General features: G+C 39.3%; 1 protein-coding gene across 1 annotated transcript in view; it reads right to left on the bottom strand.

Moving 5' to 3' along the window:
• Positions 1 to 22,883, bottom strand: part of LOC307020637 (vasoactive intestinal polypeptide receptor 2-like) — a 71,758-nt gene that overhangs the window by 28,665 nt on the left and 20,210 nt on the right. The window contains exons 3-4 of the mRNA XM_079652147.1: positions 9,805 to 9,918; positions 3,394 to 3,485 (exon numbers count right to left, since the gene is read on the bottom strand). Of these exons, the coding sequence (XP_079508273.1) occupies positions 3,394 to 3,485; positions 9,805 to 9,918 (206 nt within the window). The remainder of the gene's footprint in view (positions 1 to 3,393; positions 3,486 to 9,804; positions 9,919 to 22,883) is intronic.

Genomic DNA, 22,883 nt, shown 5'->3' with positions numbered 1-22,883 from the left:
TTTTAGTGTCATTGACAAAGTTGTCCCTGCTGCTGTGCATATTGACTGTTCAGAGAAGCGCACTGTGTTAATTAACAGCCTTCCCTGCAGGCTTCATCAATTACACGCCACTAATCCTCTGTGTTATGTTGCAGCTTCTTTTCCTGCGGCTGTTCATTAGCATTCAGAATCAATCAAAATCAGTTGAGTAAAAGCACCTCAAATGCACTAAAGTATAGTACTTGATTAGATGTACTTTTCAAGACTGGTGATGAAGTTTATCCAACCTTGCTAAGTGAAGAAATGGTAACTTAGGACATACAGGTTTCATTCTATGTGTATGACCGTTAAACCATGGATGTGTTAAGAGAAAATGAAGCCAAAATGGGAACTGTAGATTTAAAAAGTACCCGGATCATCTTGAGATTTGAATTTTCCGTAAGGCCCGCCTCCAATCTGCTTCACTACCACAACAATTTGCTTGAACTTGCTTTAAAGGTCACCTATTATGCAAAATCCACTTGTTCATGTCTTTTATACATCAACATGTGTCCCCTCTGTGTAAAGCAACACATCCTCACTCCCAGGTCGGCCTATGTTGACGTTATGTCAAGTCCCCTGTGTCGGCTTTTTCCAACGCAAGAGGGGGGCGGCGGTGTCGGCTTTTTCCAACGCAAGGGGGGCGGCCCTTAGCGTACATTTTCAACTTTCCGGGATGTCCATAGGTTTCTATATAGCTCCCTAAACGTATGTTGGAGACGACTTGAGATCGCGAGCGAATGCTACCCGCAGATCCATTCTCACAGCGTTTATCAACCTTTTTCTTACTCAATATCAAGCCACACTTATTGTTTTTACTTCTTTATTTTAATTGAATAACGTAGGACTTTTGTTGCCGTCAGTTATGGGGAGAGGAGGGCCTCAGAATACTGAAATCTGTATCTGTATCAATGGACGTGCCGTTGTGAGATAAACGCAATAATTTACAAACTCTTCAACTACAACCCTAATTATATTTTAAAACATTTTAGAAGGCCTCACGAAATACTTTAATGTAAATTTAAATGTAAATGTGAAGGGATGTGTGTAATATGGTGATTGACATTATTCACCCACGGATCTATGGGTTGGGGTATTGTTCCGCACGGACATTTTAGTTAACCGGACTTCCTCTTTATGTGAAATATGAAAACATTTAAAAAAAATTAAAAAAATACTTTATTCCGAGTGTTCTTGCTTTTCTCTTAGGAGGTCATCACATAACGGCATTGTAATACACGGTTCGGCTGCATTAAATATTACATATCTGCCGTAGTTCGCTATTTATAGAGCCCTGATGAGAAGACTTCTAGACAAACAGGAATAACTGCCGCTGAAACTGAAAATGTGACGTGGATCATAAATATATCAATTAAACAAAATCTTCAATTTCTCTTCATAATATACGTCTCCTTGCAGTATCAATACTAATTCGGCTGACTTTTATATTTGATCCAATCGGTATATTGGTATATTTACACCATAACGGTGCAAAGCTGATAGAAAGGGACACCTGGTGGTTAAAGCATGTTATTGAAATGTATTATTTTTATTATTAGATATTAATAGGAGACCCAGACAGACAAACTAATAAGGCTTTATTTAAACATTAAAGAAGAGGTTAGGTTAAGGTCTTATTTTGAATACGAAAAAAGCTTTGGGGGTATAAATATTAAGCCTGACAAAGTACTTATATATTGCTTTCCTGCAATGCTAACTACTGTATGTTTAAGCACTTATTTTAACTGATATTATAATACTCTTATGAGATGTATGTAGAGAGTATAAGAAATGTGCAGAATATGACAGTTTAATGCTGGAGGTAAACACACATATTGATAGATGTCTTGTAATGCACTGTTGAGGAACCTGCGACCCAAGTGTTTCATCTCCGACCTTGTCAGGTATTGAATATTCAATAAATAAAGAACACAGAATTATTAAATATAAAACACAGAATTTGTGTGATTATACTAAATAATTTACAAAATAAACACCACTGCATATTTACAACTGTTACACATGCTGATGTAACGCAATGTTTCCAACTTGGGATCAATAAAGTATATCTTATCTTAAGATGATCGATGGCTAATGCCAGATGTGCCTCTGAACCTTGACAAGTGCATCTTTCAGGCTTATCAATTAATGTAATGTAATGTAATGTTATCAATGGACAACAGGAGGGGTCACAGAAATAAGACCAGCTGTTAAATAAAGCTCTTTTGACCTTAGCTGGCATGTGGGTATATATTAATGCTGCCCATTATGGGCACAAGCAATTTTCACCCATTTATTATTTATATGTTTTAAATTTGAGTGTTTCCTATCCCCTAAACCTCCAGGGATGTACACAGTTTAATACTGGCAACTTCTTATTATGGAAAATACGAAAACGTCTTTTAAAACTACAACTCCCAGTAGAGACGTGCCATAGAACATGTTGTGAAACACACAATAGCCAGAATGTGCAGTTCTGGGGACGGGGTGGGGGAGGGGGGGGACCCATTCAAATCCTGTTTTGGACAGTCTGCCGTGTTTCCATCCCATTTCAAAGTGCTGTTCGACGCGCGGTATAACCCTCGGCGCACACTCAAACATCCAATCACAGAGCTTGAGGACTATCACGGGGTTTGGGTTTGTCAAGCGAAGCGGAGAGAATACTTACTTCCGGGTGTGATATTCTCTAAAGCAACTAGGCTAATGAGCTGCTCCGACCCTCGGTCCTGACGGACTCCAACTTGTTAATCAAATTAATCAAAAAAATAAATAAACACAAGGATAATTATGTGTTATTGTTGAGTAAATAACTGTGTGTGGTTTAGAAAAGAATACAAAATTAGAAGGAAAAAACGATGAAACAATACAGATGTCAGTTTTCTGAGCCCCTACTCTCCCCATAACTGACGGCAACAAAAGTCCTACATTATTCAATTAAAATAAAAACAATAAGTGTGGCTTGATATTGAGTAAGAAAAAGGTTGATAAACGCTGTGAGAATGGATCTGCGGGTAGCATTCGCTCGCGATCTCAAGTCGTCCACAACATAGCAACCCCTCCCCCCCCTTATCACCTGAATCTCCTCCTAGAGCACCATTGAGTTCTTTGTAACCAAATCTCTCTCAGAGGGGCGTGGGGAGGGGCTCCTTATTTTCATCTAAAGTAACAGACAGAGAATCAGCACTTTGGAAACACGGCTGAAACAGAGGGGATTATGGGTAATGCTGCAATGATCTGTTTGGTATTTCAGCCAATCAGAGACAGGTTCTGTATATATCTGAGATTCCTCCTTTGAAAATAAATTACTTTTTCTCATAACCTACAATGGCCCCAATATTGAACTGAAAGAGAATTGATAAGTTGTTTCTGATGTACCTTGTCCTGGCTGGTGTCCGACCCACAAACACTAGAGATGTTCGGGAAGACCTCCGACCATCCTGCAGACGTGCAGTTCCTGCTGATGTTACCTGTGAGAGACAGAAAGACAATTATCATTAAAAAGCTTATTTGACTCTTTCTTAATATTAATGAAGTTAATGAAGACCATGTTATGTTATCAAAAGCTGAAGGATCTGATGATTGCCGTTATTTCATTTTGTCCAGAAACGGAAAGAAAGGGCGTAGAGTAGCAACAACTCCTGGCCAACCAAATGGGATTTAAACAGGTTTCAAAAATAATCAATCCCTCTTATTTTTGGAATCGCAATTGCTATATGAGACAAAATCGCCCTAGTTGCCAGTATATCTGACAGGAAGATGTTGTCTCTGTTTGACACTTGCACGACTGTCCGATAAGGAGACTACACATGGATTACGTTTTTTTATCTCCTGAAATTTTTGTACAATAACACCCCTCAGATATTTAGTTTTCTGAGTGTTAGACGTGTATAAAGTACTACAGAATCATAGTAACAAAGGTCACTTCTTGGTAAAGTGAAGCTCGGTTTCACATCAGTGCCCCTTCCTGAGGGACTTCTCCTGGGCGTCCCAATAGCAAAATGCAGTGCACTGAAAGTTCATCTCTCTTGGAAATTCCCAGAATGCATTGAAAAAAAGCACGGAGCATTTGTTGCCCACTGAGTGTAAATAACGATGACACACTTCCTTCTGCCTCAGTTCACTCCCAACAAACCCTCTGCACAGCGGGGTAAACACAGCTGAAGCTCAGATTGCTTGTTTTTTGGCTGATGGTGGTTTGCATGTGTGAAGTGAATGTAATACTGTTGTTTAAAGGGTGGTGCAGTGATGACGTGTTTTCTATAGAAAGATAGCAATGAAAAGGGGTCCCTCAACGAAAAGTCATGGGATTTCTCCATTGGATTTTGGTCAATTGAAGACAATACGATTCTTGGCAAACCAACGTTTATTATACTTTTTTGTTTAGCAGGATAATCTCCACATATTAACAACACTGTATGATTTATAAGAAATAAGTAAAAAGCTAATGTTGGGCTATAAAAGAACTACAGCACGGTCACATGACTTCACGTCACCACCGCTAAGCTAACGGCGGTTAATATTGTTACTATGTCACTTCAGTCAGGGCGGTGGTGGCGAAGTCCATAGGGACTTGGCTTGGCAACTGGAAGGTCACCAGTTCAAGTCCCGGAAAGACCAAGTGCTACTGAGGTGTCCCTGAGCAAGTCAACGTCGCCTACACAGCTCCCCGGGCGCCGTATATAATGGCAGCCCACTGCTCCTAACAATAGGATGGGTCAAATGCAGAGAAACCATTTTGTTACATAGTACCTGTACTAGGTAATGACAATAAGTTGAATCTTCAATCTTCTTCAACTACAGCACGGTCACATGACTTCACGTCACTACCACTAAGCTAAAGGCGGCTAATGTTGGTCTATAAAAGAACTACAGCACGGTCACATGACTTCACGTCACCACCGCTAAGCTAAAGTTGGCTAATGTTGGGTTATAAAGGAACTACAGCACGGTCACATGACTTCACATCACCACCGCTAAGCTAAAGGTGGCTAATGTTGGGCTATAAAGGAACTACAGCACGGTCACATGACTTCACGTCACCACCGCTAAGCTAAAGGTGGCTAATGTTGGGCTACAAAGGAACTACAGCACGGTCACATGACTTCACATCACCACCGCTAAGCTAAAGGTGGCTAATGTTGGGCTACAAAGGAACTACAGCACGGTCACATGACTTCACATCACCACCGCTAAGCTAAAGGTGGCTAATGTTGGGCTACAAAGGAACTACAGCACCGTCACATGACTTCACGTCACCACCGCTAAGCTAAAGGTGGCTAATGTTGGGCTACAAAGGAACTACAGCACCGTCACATGACTTCACGTCACCAGCGCTAAGCTGAAGGTGGCTAATGTTGGGCTATAAAGGAACTACAGCACAGTCACATGACTTCACGTCACCACCGCTAAGCTAAAGGTGGCTAATGTTGGGCTATAAAGGAACTACAGCACAGTCACATGACTTCACGTCACCACCGCTAAGCTAAAGGTGGCTAATGTTGGGCTACAAAGGAACTACAGCACCGTCACATGACTTCACGTCACCACCGCTAAGCTGAAGGTGGCTAATGTTGGGCTATAAAGGAACTACAGCACCGTCACATGACTTCACATCACCACCGCTAAGCTAAAGGTGGCTAATATTGGGCTACAAAGGAACTACAGCACCGTCACATGACTTCACGTCACCACCGCTAAGCTAAAGGTGGCTAAAGTTGGGTTATAAAGGAACTACAGCACGGTCACATGACTTCCCGTCACCACCGCTAAGCTAAAGGTGGCTAATGTTGGGCTATAAAGGAACTACAGCACGGTCACATGACTTCACGTCACCACCGCTAAGCTAAAGGTGGCTAATGTTGGGCTACAAAGGAACTACAGCACGGTCACATGACTTCACATCACCACCGCTAAGCTAAAGGTGGCTAATGTTGGGCTACAAAGGAACTACAGCACGGTCACATGACTTCACATCACCACCGCTAAGCTAAAGGTGGCTAATGTTGGGCTACAAAGGAACTACAGCACCGTCACATGACTTCACGTCACCACCGCTAAGCTAAAGGTGGCTAATGTTGGGCTACAAAGGAACTACAGCACCGTCACATGACTTCACGTCACCACCGCTAAGCTGAAGGTGGCTAATGTTGGGCTATAAAGGAACTACAGCACAGTCACATGACTTCACGTCACCACCGCTAAGGAGGAATTTAGAACTATTTTTTAAAGCTGCAAATTTGTATTTTGCTGTAAGAAGGTTCAAAGAAAGCTACTGAATAGAGCAGCATTGTAGTACGTGCACTCCGCTCTGCATCAGCCAAACAGCTCGCTGCACCCGCACTGCGAGGGGGACCCAAGTTCCCGTCAGCAAAAACACGTGGGTTTGCTATCCTGGCTCCAAAATGGTGGAATGAGCTCCCCATTGAAATCAGGACAGCAGATAGCTTACACATCTTCCGACGCAAACTGAAAACTCATCTCTTTAGACTCCACTTCGAGCGATAAAATTACTAACAAAGCACTTATATACTAATAAAGGGCTGGCTTTCTAAATGCCAGTTGAGTAGCACTTGAAATGTTTGGCTCTATGAAACCTGATGTACTTATATGATTCTGTTTTCTTAAAGGTTGTATCTTCCTGGTCGAATGCACTTATTGTAAGTCGCTTTGGATAAAAGCGTCAGCTAAATGCAATGTAATGTAATGTAATGTAATGTAGTACCATTCGTAAAATCTGAAATGTAATAAGGCTATGGTATGGCTTTGGGGTTCAATTAGGCTTTATGGTAATTAGCACAATAGCTAGAGCGTTGTTGTGGCAATGAAAAACTGAAGACCTGAGCTCCCCCAACAGTGCTGCATTAACCTGTACTTAAAAAAAGCCATAAATTGTGGAAGAAAAAAAAGTGTTGCTACGAAGCCTGATGTGACTAGTAGTAGAAAGCTTTTTTAATTTGGGTCAAAAGACGCCACCCCAGAATACATTCAACCAGTTAAATATTTTAGCATTCTCTCCAGCTCCCAAAGACTTTTATGCTCAAAAATAGATGAACCCTCTGAGTCGTATTTTCCTTTTTGGTTTTTATCTTCAGAGGGTAGTAGAAGTTAGAACCATATATATTTTTCAAGTAGTTCATCTTTGGAACGGATTATTTGACCAGAAGAGAGTTTCCCGCCTTAGTAATTAAGGGACATTTAACTTAAAAAACCTTTACTTGTCCATTATATCTTTTTCTGTATGCCACCCATCTACAGAAAGAAACCATGCATTATTAATACAAGGTAAAAACGAAATAATCATTCTTTGGTTTTAGTTAACTTTGTTGTTAATGTGGAGGGAGATTGCTGAGTTAGAGACAACTTTAAAATGTACATATCAAGAAAACAAACGAAGCTTATTTTGTGCCACATGGTGTTTTTCTCTATTTAATGAGCTTTTCTTGTTTTCTCAGCACTTTCAAACAAAACAAAGACGGTAAATAACAGATTCCTGCAGATGCTACATGTTTATCTTACATAACAAGTCTTTACAACATTTTCTGTGAAATGCAGTAACTTTAGGGTTGTTCTGGATCACAGACAGTGAAGCATCAGAGGGAGGAACGAGCCGCCGGCTGCTCACATAACGTTTAGTCATCAATGTAAATCAGATAGAGAACACTAGAGAAATCAACGAGACCATCTGGTCAGTGGCTGGAAAGAAATGTGATGCATTCAGGAGGGAATCCAATGCACACTTTCACACAGACGGCTAGGGGAATAACGTGAGGTGCTTACAAAGACAGACAGTTTTAATATTAAACCTAAATATTGACTCGCTGTAACACCACAACAGTGTGAGAAAAAGTTTTTAGAGAGTACTTGTCCATGGACAAGTGAGTTTGGCAATTTACTTGTCCGAATACATTTTCACTTGTCCAGAATGGACACAAATTGGGGCCACTGGAATCTTCTTCTTCGCCATCGTATTTCACATTTTCCCACGGTTTTGTAAGATTTTACTGCATCACACATAGGGCTGGGTATCGTTTAGATTTTAACGATTCCGGTTCTGCTTTTCGATTCCAGTTATTTTCGGTTCTCGATTCCGGTTCTTTGAGAGGGTAAAAATAAGTCCCATGACAAACTGGGAGAAAAATATATTTATGAAAACATTAAGTCAAATCTGTATTCCTATTTACAAATCAGTTCATACTGTTAAATTTATTACGGTTATTGAATACAATTATATAAACATAATCTCTGCATTGTTTTGTTAGTTCTAAGTGGTGCAGTTTAAGAATGTACAATTGGCCCAGTCTCCTCTGATGTTACACTGCAACCTGCCTGTGAGACAGAGTCCAACCACACAATCTGTGTGTCCAACACATGTCCTGCAACACACATGCTGCAACCTGCCTGTGAGACAGAGTCCAACCACACATGTCCAACACATAGGCCTAATAATAATAATAATAATACATTATATTTATAGCCTATAGGCCTAGCGCTTTTCTAAAACTCAAAGACGCTTACACATGTCCTGCAATACACATGCTGCAGCTGCCCAGCTGTTCACTGTTTGTAAAAGTAAATAGATAGTATTTTAATTTCAATAATTTCTATACCCTGCCTTATAAACAATACTGACATCCCTGTGCTCCTCCGAGTATGGGGGTCCGGGGATATGATTACAGCGCGAGGACACAGGGAGGCTGCTTCACTTCATAAAGGAAATGGCGGTCAATATTAACAACAAAGGAGCTAAAAGTCCTAATAACCTTCATTACGTGTTAGAGAAAGAACATAAGAAAGTTTGACAAAGATGAGGCTGTTAAACGGGCAGTGAATCCGCTGTGTGTAGAAAGAGAGAGAGAGAGAGAGAGAGAGAGAGAGAGAGAGAGACGCTGAGCTGCACTATGCAGCGATCAGCTGATCCGGAGCAGAGAGAGGGAGCTGCGGTCCGCGGGGCTCGGCTTCGCCTCCTGTCCTCACAACTCTTATCAATCCCGGGAACGGACAATTGTTATTTGTTCCTACTCGGAACCGAGTTTTGCTTCCCAACCCTGCCACTGTGCTACACTTCCCGCCCCGCCCCTGCACAGAAAGCGGCGAGATGCATTTCATTAGGAATCGACAAACAGAACCGAAACTAACATTTCTAAACGAACAATGGCGGACACGTCCAATTTGCGAATGAGTTCTGCCTTTTGTAAACTGAATCTATCAATAATATAACAATAAATCCGGGCGAAAAACGTCACTTGTCCGCCGGACAAGTCAATTGAAAGATCTACTTGTCCGATATTGTAAATAACACGTCCCGGACGGTGGGACGTGTACTTTTTCGCACACTGCACAATACTCGTTTGAAAAAATTACAATTTCTCTCACTTGATTTATTAGCTAAGCAAACATTTCCCTGTTGAGTTTATTTGAGTCTCAATCTCTAGTTTGACGTTTTAAAATAAAACACGATGGACCTGTCTGAATTTACTCTTGTAGTCTTTGTATGAAATTGACCCTTAGTTATTTCTACTGTATATTTTCTACTTTTATGAGATGATTAAATTCTAGTATTGTTTTTTTCCTCTTTAATTTCTACTTATGTGCAATGCCTTGTTTTGTTTTGTTGTTTGTTATGCTCCTGCAACGCAAACGTTTCCCAATTTGGGATCAATAAAGTACCTCTTATCTTATATGTGTTTGGACTTTGCTTCTACGTACCCCTGTTTTAAAAAGCAATCTAAAAAACAAATAGATAAATGCAAAGGCCATAATAAATGAATGAAATTAATAATATCTTACCATTTCTCCCAAATACAGTCTTGAGGACTCGAGGACACGGGATGGTGAAGGTCTGTCCGACCTCAGTTCTCTCCCAGCATGCAATGCTGTCCCACGCTCCTTTGCATCCTGAGCCTGTCAGAAAAAAGGGGTTTAAGAGTACATTTTCCCACAGAAACGTATATTTTAGAGACCACCCTCTTCAGAAATTAATTTATTCTAAACAGAGGTGGGAAGTAGTGGAGTACAAATACTTTGTTATTGTTCTTAAGTACAGTTCTCTGGTATCAGTAATTTACTCCACTACTTATTTTTCTGACGACTTTTTACTTTCTACTTCTTACATGTTGAACACAAATACCTGTACTTTCTACTTCCTACATGTTGAACCCAAATACCTGTACTTTCTACTTCTTACATGTTGAACTCAAATACCTGTACTTTCTACTTCTCTCATTTTCCAAACAGGCTGGTTCCTTTAGTCTGAATGTGTGCTTGGTGGCGTGATCATTATTCTTTAGAGTCATTGCGTGCCTATTGATTTGAACACGATCCGTGTATCCATCATTTCCTGGTCTTCTCTAAAGAAGAGGGACCAATGAAAACGTTGTCATGTTGCCGTTGGTCACCATGGAAACATTCATTAGCTAACAATGACATTATTGTTCTATTAATATAAAGGGAGGTCAGGTACTCTTTAAAACAGCTGCTAGTTATGGGTACTTTTTACTGAAGTACATTTCAAAGCCTCTTTACTTTGACTTGAGTAAAGAAGTTTAGTCAGTACTTCTACTTTCACCAGAGTATTTTTAAACACGAGTATCTGAACTTCTACTTGAGTAAAGCATGAGTGTACTTTTGCCATCTCTGGTTCTAAATGCCATCAGGGTGCAACTCAACTGTAAAAAGAAGGCAGATGTATAGAAGTCTATGAGAGATTTACCATTTGTAAACAGTGTTAATATGAGTTGATGGTCTCAATCCATGGTTGAAGTCTTTATACAGCACAATGTTAATTAATTAAATGATGTCGCCATTTAGAATAGACTATAAGGAATCGTAGCACACAAGATCAACTCCACATGGTTGCAAAAAGATTCAGATTGTATAGAAGTCTATGAGAAAATTACCATGATTCTCATCAGATTAATTTCCTCATTTTGAGTTTTCCTGATTAGTTTAAAAGTGAGGTCGGTAATTTTGGAGAAAGCGCGCTAGAATTTGAAAATACACAGCTGGAATAAATCTGCCCCTTCCTTCAGACTTCCTTACAGAGCCCCTCCTCCAACACACACAAACGTGCACATGACCAATGAGGGCACGAGATAAGTTTGTGCACAGATGGAAGGCTGACAGGCAGGTAGGCCATCCAGTTATTTTAGCCGGCCGGCTCAGATGATTGGATGTGCTTTTTACAGCGCCACGGCTTCCACAGATGACATGTTTTTAAGGATTTTTTGTCAAAGCACTTTAGATATTCATTGCTATCGGGATGTTAAGAGCATTCCATGGAATATAACAAAAGTGTATCTCGAGCCGGTTTCTCAAACGTACCCACCTTTAATGTCTAATTGCAAGTTTAGAAAATAGAAAAGTCAGATTGCATAGAAGTCTATGAGAAAATGACAATTTCTCTCACTTGATTCATTATCTAAGCAAACATTTCCCTAATGAGTTTATGGTCTCAGTCTCTAGTTTTAGTTTAAAAGAATAAATAATCCATGATGTTCATTCTGTAAATTATGGCAAAATAGTCAAATCGATGATAAAGCGGAGTTTGTTTTTGGACAAAACCCACACATTATGTTGGTTGGCGATTATTTATAAATGTACTGTGAATGCAATTTATTTGTTATCAGAAATCATAACTCGTGAAGGTGTTTGGACATATTTCGAAACTAAAAGAAGGCTGACCTATAATTGCAAGTGTTCAGTACAAATATTAATATAATTAAAATTAATATAAAATTATGAAGAAAAAAAGTAATGAAATTAATATACATTTAATATAGGATTATAGGGTTGGGTATGTGTTTAGAAACCTCACAATATTACATCACAAATCCAGACGCTAACCACATCTGTTCATACCCAAACAAATATTATTATTCAGCTTCATCCTCAAGAGACCAGAACAAAACTGCATAACAAAACGTTTGGAAACACAAACAGCACCAATTACACTTTGCACAGAAAACCAGCACCTGGAAGATCTCCTATTCAAAACAATTGCACTCCTCATTAGGCATTTTGAATAGGCACAAAAGACAAGCATATGCAGAGGGTTTAGACGCTATCATGGCAGAATAAAAAGGGAGGAGCGCGCACGAATGAATGCAAAACTCTTCAGAAACAAAACACACAAACTGTCGCCCAAAATAGCTCCTCCAGCTCTTCAGAACGAACACTAATGGGTGCAAAGCGCTGATGGATAAATGAATTGTCAGCAGGGCTTTTTAGCGATAGATGAATGGAGACAGTGTGCCTGGTCAAATGTAACACTGGCATCACACCGTGAAGGAGAACATATTAATGCTATAAAAATAAACCATTTAGTGTCAAGTTGACCACAAAAAGAGAAGCGTGATTAAATACAAATGGTGTGTTCGAGGTTACAAACCCTACTCCATATAATCATCTTATACCCTAAAGCGAATTGTAAAAATAAAGGATTTTCTATTTTGTTTTATGTTGATGAGAAACTGCTGATAAATGCATGTCATGTTGCCGTATTAAATACAAATGCTGAAACATTAAAAAGGTATTTCTATGAATCTTCCAGGTCTATTTATCGACCTCACAATACATGCTATCTTGTCAAATATGCAAATCATCCAAATATTGGGAACACTTTATATTAAAGGTGATCTATCAAAATGCACTTCTTTTCTACATGAATATGTGTCCCCCCCGGTGTTCCAGGGAACTCACCAAGTGTCAGAAAACACAACCCCCCCCCCCCATACCCAAATCTCTTAAAAAGGGGCTGCAACGGATCTGATACAGACTGATCCAGATTTGAACACTTCTATGACATCACAGAAGTGGCGCTACGCTTTCAAACGCTCCCTTTTTTGGTCCATCTGCGGCGGTAATAGGTTTTGTGCACTGTGATGATTCGGCTGTACCTTTAGTAATGAATATTAAATGTTCATTTGATCATTGGTTTTATTATGAAAACGTTGAGACCAGAAATACTGTTTTCAACCCATAACTTTACATGGAGGCTGCCGCATACCTCAAATAATCTTTGTAATATCTATCAAACTATATATCCTACGTGGACGTGGATTCTAAAAGTAAAATATACACTTCTCGCTAGAAATCTAATCAAAAAGCGTTTTAATTGCCAAACTATCCTACAATTTAGGATTTTACAGAGAGGGTTATTTGTGAATAAACGACCATCTGTAACGTTTGAATTCAACGGGAGCAGGACGTATTACGCGCTTGAACAAACAACATATTTGGTCGTAATAATTGGGCCTGAACAATCGGCCTATTTGGTCGTATGAGTTGGAGGACTTGTTGGGACATTGCCGTTGGAAAGCGCTGGAGACGCTGTAGTACATATGCCAGGCCTGTAGATGGTGCTGTTCTCACAGAATCAGCCCATGCAAAGACAGTGTTAAATTGAGCGAAATGAGGAATGGCTAAAATGCATGATCTGTTTGGTATTTTGAAAAATAAAAAGTATAAATATTCCTTATATAGGTATGGTCCTACACTATATTATTCAAATATAGCATGATAGGTCCACTTTAAAGATACACAAATTAACCATCAACTAGTTGTTAATTAACATGCAGTATATTGGCTCTTTATTAGTCATTATAAAACACTTATTAATGCCTTATTCTACATGACTATATATTCTTAGATATAAATACTTAATTTTGAGTTATTTTGACACAATTAACACTTATAGTTTCATGTCTTGTTACATAAGAATAGATCATATGTGTTAAGTGTTATTATGGGAGAATTACTATTCTTGTGGTACTGCTGCCTTATTAGGTCCATATTGAGCATATTATGACTCATGTAGAACAACTTCCTTACTCGCAACAAATAAGCACTAATTAGAGGGTTATTGAGGAAAAACTCTCTGTTTTGCACCGACAGAAATGTCATTTTCATGTTGTTTTGTCCATCATCATTTACCTGTCATTCCAGGTTTCCTGATTATCTACCTCAGTGTCTCCCGTGCTCATCATCACCAGCCCCGCCCCTAATTGTTTCCACCTGTGTCTTGTTGTCGTGTGTTTGAATTCCCCAGTTTCCCAGTGTTCCTTGTCAGTTCATCTTGTCTCATGGTCAGATCTGCTTTCCATAATGTTCCTCGCTACGTGAGCGATGTTCTTTTGTTCACTTTTCGTCATCTGATCAAGAGATTAGAAAGTGTTTATTTTGTTCATCTAGTTTGAAAATAAAGTATCTTACAAATACTTTACTTCTGTCTCCTGGGTCGTGCAATTGGGTCCTATACCCTGAGTTCCTGAGTTCGTAACACTCAACTAATGGCTTATTGCTTGTAGAATATGGTCATGTAGAATAAGGCTTTAATAAGTGTTTTATAATGACTAATAAAGAGCCAATATACTGCTAACATGCATGTTAATGAACAACTAGTTGATGGTGAATTTGTGTGCCTTAACATAAAGTGTTAAACCCAAATATGTTATTAAAAAGTTGAAAGCAAATGTAAGCCTCGGGCATTATTGAAATAGAGATAGAGATCAAACTTTTGATTTGAACAGGGATACATCTCAACCTTTACTTCTTTAAAACATTTTGTAATGCCTGTCCTGCGTGTATTCTATGTTTCGCTGTCTCCACCTGTAAGAGGAAGTATTTAACACATTTTAAGGTGTACTTTGTTGTCCTGAAAGTTCAAATTAAATGTATTGTTATTATTATTCTTCCTCCAAAAGACAGCAAACTGCATACATCAGATTGACGCATTGAGTTTCCTCTTTAAAACCTCTTTTCTGTTGCCTTTTGCTCTTTTTGAACACCTTCATAATTTTAACCATTTGAAACACATTTTGTTAAATATTCATCATATTTTGCTCCGTTTTCATTCAATTTATTTACAGATTTGTTTTATTTTTAATTTGTTTGTTGACGTCTCAATTGCCGTTTCTAGTCAGCTTCAGCAAAGGTACGGCCAGAATTGAAGGAAGGGAAACCAAACAAGAAGACGTTCATTTGAATTGACATTTTTATTTAAAGCGAAAGCAATATGTCGTTTCAGAACCTCATTAAACCTCAATCAAGTGGTTTTGAGGCACAGATATGTTGTTTTACTAAAATAAGTGTCCCTCAAACCAAATTGGAAATGCAGTTTAGTTGAATTGGAACAAACATTTTTGGTAGTCTGAATTGTGAGAGTTAACACTAGAACCGCCAACGGGTACATTTGACCCGCAGCTGTTTCTTGATTTTATCTCACTTTTTTTCAATGAAATATTCAAGTCTGCCAGTCTGTGACTTTTCCTGAAAGTGTGTTATTTAGCACCCTCTGTTGTAAAAAATTGTCAATATGAAGTCAGATTGAAAATATGGCCAACATTTTTTCCATTTATACCCATCAGCGCCAGCGGGTAATATTTACCTTATAGAAAATGCAGTGATTCTCGCGCTATTGATCTTGTGAGTAAACATAAACATGATGTGTTGCTATAGCAACGCCTGTTGTTTGCTGCGGTTCCTTATAGATAGAGAGATAGAGAGAGAGAGATAGAGAGAGATAGAGAGAGAGAGATAGATAGATAGAGAGAGATAGAGAGATAGATAGATAGATAGAGAGAGATAGAGATAGAGAGAGATAGAGAGAGAGAGATAGAGATGGATAGATAGATAGAGAGAGATAGAGATGGATAGATAGATAGAGAGACACTGTTAGCGATATGTTATACTTCCTGCTATCTGCACACTAGCTAGTATACGAAAGCTGAGAGTCCACAGATTCTATTGGTCTAAGTTTCATCTCTCTGCGATCAAAACTCACTGTTAACCCTGTGTTCTAGTATGATAAATACAAGAACATTATACCTTGAAAATCAATGCATTCTAATAGAGGGTACATTTGACCCGTTGGTGGTTTTAGGTATACAGCAACCCCTGGCGGTTCTAGTGTTAATAAAAACAAGATGAGTATTTCCATCAGCTCTCTGGTTGGAATTGCCCTTTTCTTTAAAGTGCTTGTTTATTGTGTTTCTATTGAATCGTATCCTGCCTCAAAGTGAATGGCCTAAACACTGAGTAGATAGAGAGAAACAATTATTATTTTTCTTAGAGGAAGGATAGAGGTTTGAAAAGAAAGAGTCAAAGTGCAAAAGAGGACAAAACAGAGAGATAGGGAACAGATGTGTTCTGGGTAAAAAGGCAGATCTGAAGTCACCAGTGCATGAAGAGAAAAGTCCATCTACCCGCTTTCCTTAAAAACACATCAGAGCCGACCAAATGCACAGCAGCACGTCTGCAGGGAAATCCTCCTCCTTAAGGTTTTTATTATTTAAAAGAGATTTTCTAGCATCGCCTACTTCCATCTCATGCCGAGAGTTAAAAACAACGAATCCTTTTGGCTGCATTTGATCTTTTTGAAACGCCAAGTCTTTGGATGCATTACATTTAGCTGACTTACAAAAAGTGCATTTAACCCCGAAGGAACAAACTCAAAAAGCAAGAACCCTGCAGGTACTTTTCCTATTCATGAGGACTACAAATACAAAGAATACAAATGTTATTAATTATAGGATGCTGGTGGTTTCCAACAACGCAGCTGGCTTGTTCAGTTTCATTAAGCAATGAAGGGAAGTATAGCACAGTCAAAACGTGCTTTATGAGCATGGACAGGGTTCAATATTGGGAAGCCAGTGAGGGATTATTAACTAGATGCAGAAAACCCAATCAAATCCTACAACAAAAAAAGAGAAAATGACTAAAACAGCAACTTGCCGACCAGCAACAAGCCAGTGATTATAAAAAAACAAACGTGTCATCATCATGCCTTTGCGTGCTATCCAAAAATGGCGGGGAAACTAGTAGATTAAATGTTGTTTTAAAACTCTGTGTTAAAATACAAACAAGCCTTTACTGTAAATGAGATCCACAGATAAGAACTCGATTCAGAAATACCCGATCGAAAGTCGTAAATGTTATTAAGGTATTTATAAATGCTTTTCATTAACTTGTTTATCTTTTGAATGTGTTGACAGATTAGTTTTTTTATTTTTTTATATATTTGCAGAAGGTGTTTTACATGTACACACAGATTGTCGATCTTTTCACTCAAATAATATTGAGAAAAATGTAGCTCCATAAGGACAGGCAAGGGAGAGCGGGCGGGGGTTTTAAATTGGTTGCAATCCTCATTATCACCACTAGATGTCACTAAATCCCACAGAACGCTCCTTTAAAACAGCTTCATATTTCACACATTAAAAGGTCCCCTATCATACTGTTTTTCATCAATATATCACAGGTCTCAGATATATATACAGAGCCTGTCTTTGATTGGCTGAAACACCGAACAGATAATTGCAGCATCCCATAATCCTCTCTGTTTCAGCCCTGTTTCAAAAGTGCTGATTCTCTGTCCGTTACTTTAGATCAGTGGTCACCAACCAGTCGATCGATCGCGAGTGTGTTGCGGGTAGATCGTGCACCGTTAAAATGTTTTTAAAAAAGTAACGAAAGAAAGAAAAGTAAAAAACATAATAATAATGTTTTTTTTTTAATAAAGTTTTTAGATCAGCCTATCATCCACCACCCCGTTAGCAGGTGCTTGATTGACGTATCTTTGAGACATTCCTTGTCACTCCAGAAAATAATAGACTGACTTCAAGTGTTGCTGCATATTTTTGAACTCACTGCACTTACTATAACAAAATGAACAGATTTTACCGTAATTTAATTGTAATACACGTTTCAAAATGATGCCGGAATGACTACATACTGATACCGGTTAGTAGAAATCACAAATTAATGCTTTGACAAGTGTAAAAAAAAACTTTTGAAATGCGTGTTTTCTGAATGGAGATCGGATCGATCAGGCTAAACTAACGTTGTAGCTGCTCCGTCCAAACTCACAGCAACATGAGACAGACACAGAGACAACAGAGACTGTATTCGCCATGACACAGACAGTCTGTGTTTGGCTCATGTTGAACTTTTCTCTAGTTTCTGAACAGATATGAGGAGCTGTGAGCTCTGAGTGCTAACAGCCAACGGCTGCTGTTTTGGTTTTCTGATTCAACGTCAGTGACGGCAGGCTGAGATCCTCACCACTGATTGGCTACCGCGCGAACGCGTCATTCGCATCAACCGCGTCTTTGCATTGACTTTACTTGTAATCGCGCCGCCCCCAAAAATCGCATCGCGTCAGGTGTGAACGCACCAATGGATAAATAATGTTGTTAGAATTTAGAATTTTTATGAATTGTTTTAAAAATAAGTTGTAATGTTAATCTTAATTGCATGAAGCTTCAGTGGATAATCCTCAAAGTTCAAATGGCACTTTATGTTATCTGCTCATTCACTGCAAGATGTTATTGTTTTCTTTGTTGTTGTTGTTGCTATCAACAAAATAATGTACTCATTCACTCAAACAAATGGAAAATAAGCTACATACATTTATATTTAGGATTGTAATGAAGGAATGAATTCAACTTAAAATGATAGGTATGATGTAAATATATATACGTAGGTATCCTTTTTGACATGTTAGGTATGTTGTGTTCTTGGTTTAATCAAATTGGAAGTTGCACCAAATGATTTGATGTAATTCGGTGATAAGGTGGGGGGGGGGTTACCTTGTTGCTGATTGGCTAATGGTTACACAAGCCAAAACATCGTTATGACATCATAAAGTTGACACAATCTGATCAGCTCATTTTCAGAAAGGTTTTTATAGAAATAGATCAAAAAGAGAGAGAATCTTTGTTCCTGAAACTTTCAGAGTCTCTTTCCACAGAGGGGACACATGTTGATGTAGAAGAGACATGAAGAAGAGGGGACACATGTTGATGTAGAAGAGACATGAAGAAGAGGGGACACATGTTGATGTAGAAGAGACATGAAGAAGAGGGGACACATGTTGATGTAGAAGAGACATGAGGAAGAGGGGACACATGTTGATGTAGAAGAGACATGAAGAAGAGGGGACACATGTTGATGTAGAAGAGACATGAAGAAGAGGGGACACATGTTGATGTAGAAGAGACATGAAGAAGAGGGGACACATGTTGATGTAGAAGAGACATGGAGAAGAGGGGACACATGTTGATGTAGAAGAGACATGAAGAAGAGGGGACACATGTTGATGTAGAAGAGACATGAAGAAGAGGGGACACATGTTGATGTAGAAGAGACATGAAGAAGAGGGGACACATGTTGATGTAGAAGAGACATGGAGAAGAGGGGACACATGTAGATGTAGAAGAGACATGGAGAAGAGGGGACACATGTTGATGTAGAAGAGACATGAAGAAGAGGGGACACATGTTGATGTAGAAGAGACATGAAGAAGAGGGGACACATGTTGATGTATAAGAGACATGAAAACGTGTATTTTGCATAATAGGTGACCTTTAATAAATAAACCTGAGCCACTGTGAGGTTGTTGGTTTGATTCCCACTGGAGCTGAGCCAGCTGCTGTACACTTTGTTTTCACCGTGTCCTCAAAGCGTCTACAGGATAATTGAAACAACTCTGTTAGGAAACTGCTCTCCGATGCACTTCTTCACCCGCTGAGAATTGAGCAATGTTATTATTTTGCTCTAATTCCTGTCATTGAGCTTTAATTAACACAGCGGGGGCTCATTAACACCAGAAACCCTCGATTCAGCCGCCCTGACCGACCCATTAAGCGACATAAGCGGCCGCTTAGGGCCCCGCAGCCAGTGAGGGGCCCCCTAGCAAAAAAAAATATTTATTTTTTTATTTAAAAAATAAATAAATCTCAGTACACCGTCGCCGTGATAAGTATGTTTAATTAATTGTGTTAATATGCCTAGATTGCCTACTCTCAAAGTAATGTATTATATTATTGAGTCAATAATATAATACATTAACCGTGCTTTACCTGAACCTCATCATGACACAAGAGAGGACGGCAGGATTGTAATTTCCCGTGTTCAGTGAATGCAACAGAGGCAAGACACCAGACCAGCCAGAGAGTTGAATGGAAATAAACATCTGTCTTATTGGCTGACAGGTACCTATCATGTGAGCTGTGACAATGTTTAAAATAAACTGTCAGTCGGACTCAGAGTTTTTGAAGATGGACATAAGAAAACATTTTCTTAAAAAATACGACAATTCTCAAGTGGTGGCTCACACAACAACCCCAGAGCCACCACTTGAGCCAGGTAAACAAGGTATGTAAGTGTCAGTAAACTTCCAAGTTATGCGAACATGTAAGCAAAGCATAAATTACAGCTACGTTGACGTTACTTTGAATCGCGGGGGTAAGCTAAACCGTTAGCAAGTAGCTATAGCTAGCCAAATATATTAAATAAAGACTTTGTCATATAATCTAAATGTAATGTTTTTTAGCGTTACCTGGTGATTTCAAAGAAAGCTCTCTGGGAAATGTTGACTTACTGTTCGACATGAAGCTAGAAGCTACCTTACAGTACACATTTGATCCGGAGTCCTGTCAGTTAAAGTGTTTCACAGTTAGCTTAGCTAAGCATCAACCTAGCACTGAAATATATGGATGTTATGTGACAGTATTTCTGAGAAAAAGTCAGCTGAAATGGTGGCATAGTTGCCACTGCTTTACATGTCAACAGCATGTTTGAATGTATTTGCAGCACTAAATGTGGCTGTTTAGCCACTGACGTTGCCATAACAACACTGGAATTTAAATGTGCAACCTCTTTTTGTGACAGATTTTTGCAAGAAATTATCATTCTTCTGAATGATATTCCTATTGACAGCTAGTTTCTATGTGAACATTATATGATGGACAGCCAGAGAGAATAAATGAAAAAGAGTTATGAAATACTATATGACAAAACAAGAATACAGTTTAAGTGATTTGTAAGATATCCATAAAGAAAAATCTGTTTACAGTTCTGTTTCATATGGGTGTTGAGATATGTATCCATAGATCTCTTAATGTTTCTCTCAAAGTGCACCAGATTGATGCTTTTAAATTCAATATTTTAAAAAAAATCTTCCCGGGGGAGCATGCCCCCGGACCCCCCTAGAGGAGGTGAGGACCCCCTTAGACGATGTTAGGTCCACGGTGTTTACATGCTTATTTATACAATATGTGTGCTTATGCTAACATCATAAGACAAAAGTTGGTTCCGTGTTGTGTGTAGTGAGATCGTGCTAGAGTGAGGGGGCCCCCAAGCCAAAGCTTGCTTAGTGCCCCCAAAAGTCTAGGGCCGGCCCTGGTTTATGCACAGTATGCGTTTTCAAAAAAGTATTCCGTTCACACGTATTCGTTTCATTTGACGTGTCTGTTCCCACGAGAACGCTGGAAACGCTGTAGTACATATGCTGGGACTGTAAGTGGCGCTGTAACTTCCGCCACAAAATACACCAAAAGCAGCGAAGAAGACCCCGGAGCATGGTTGCCATGGTTGCCCTTCTGTTTATGCCCCGCAGTGGATTTAGCAACATGTAGTAGTTCATGTAATTCTCCATGTCCACTTGTTGCTTGTGGTTTTCGTAGAAGCACCGTAGATGTAGCACTAACATCTGTATCATGGTCAGTAGCGTCTCGAGCACAGTAGAAACGCATCAGCAATGACGCGGGGGTGAGGTGGGGGGTGGTTGGGGAGAGGCGGGGCTATTGTTATTTGTTCAGGAAATTATCGTATAGAGGCGATTACACAGAGCCGTTGGACCCCCCAGAGCGTTTCGTTTGCAAATCTATCCACCTTGGGACCCGTTATCGTTTGTGGGGTCCGTTTCTATCGTTTTGTTGTGGCCTCGTGTAAATGAAAGGGCTATACGCAAGAGAAGCTATATGCGGATCCAACCCGTTTTGTTCTCGTGTAAACGGCACCTTAATTGCTTCGTATAGTAAGCAGTGATTTCATCATTCATAGTTTTGCCACTTCAGAGCAAAAAGGGGCTTATATCCAAAAGGAACCTCTCCTAGTGAGAAAGCAGCCATACAACTTTTATATATTGCTGTGAAAACTGTGTCCTTTTTATTATATTATTATAATTACATGAGTAGAGAGGCGTCAGCTGTCATCAATCATCCTTTCCTTCGTGCCATCTTTTGAAATCAATGTCAGTAAAATAGGATTTGGAGCATCAGCTGTTCGTTGCTTTTTGATACCGCCACATTTTATGATCTCTGTCGATGAGAAAAGTGTTTATGACAACTTATAGCCCCATATTTACTCCTAATTGAATTCACAAAGGCTACGGATGTGATGAAGGCTAACGGATATCCAGCGGTGTCCTCGCAGCTCTTCCTGCAGACCTCCAACAGAAGCAAGTTAAATGAAGGCTGTGTTATTAATGTATGCTGAAAAATGCTTGTGTTGGTAGAGAAGTTAGTAAAGTGATGAATCTAGTTTTGTATAATCCCCTGAAACTCTTTTTTCTTAAGAACCAGCCTGTTTGCTCGCTTGCTAACATAATATTTATCATTTGTAAAGGTCAGTGTTGCTTTTTAACGAGCCACCAGTGTATTCTTTAAACATGAAAATCCATGTTATGATTTCTTTCTTTGATACTTAACTGCACAGTAAATGCCCCTATTTTCTACCTATGTCAAATTCTATTTTGTAGATACAATTTGGATTATTTGTATATTTGGACTAAATTGCAGTTGTGGTCGTTCAAATATAGATCTAGAAGATGCATGCATATTGCCAACCCTCCCGATTTTCGCGGGACACTCCCGATTTCATTGCCCTCTCCCGGTTTCCTCCCGGGGTCATATTTCTCCCAATTTCTGACAAAATCAGATTTACACACGACTGTTTCCACTCAGACTTTAATACAGCTACACCATTGTTTGGTTTCCATGGTAACACGTCTCTTTAGTAGCGCGCGCAACTCAAAGTCGGAGAGGGTGAGGCAGATAGTCACAGAAAACTGAACAAGAAACAACTAC

Source organism: Notothenia rossii, assembly GCF_949606895.1.
Source record: "Notothenia rossii genome assembly, chromosome: 9".
NCBI classification, from domain to species: domain Eukaryota; kingdom Metazoa; phylum Chordata; class Actinopteri; order Perciformes; family Nototheniidae; genus Notothenia; species Notothenia rossii.
The sequence above is the reverse complement of the archived record's forward strand: the minus strand, read 5'-3'. Positions and strand labels throughout refer to the sequence as shown.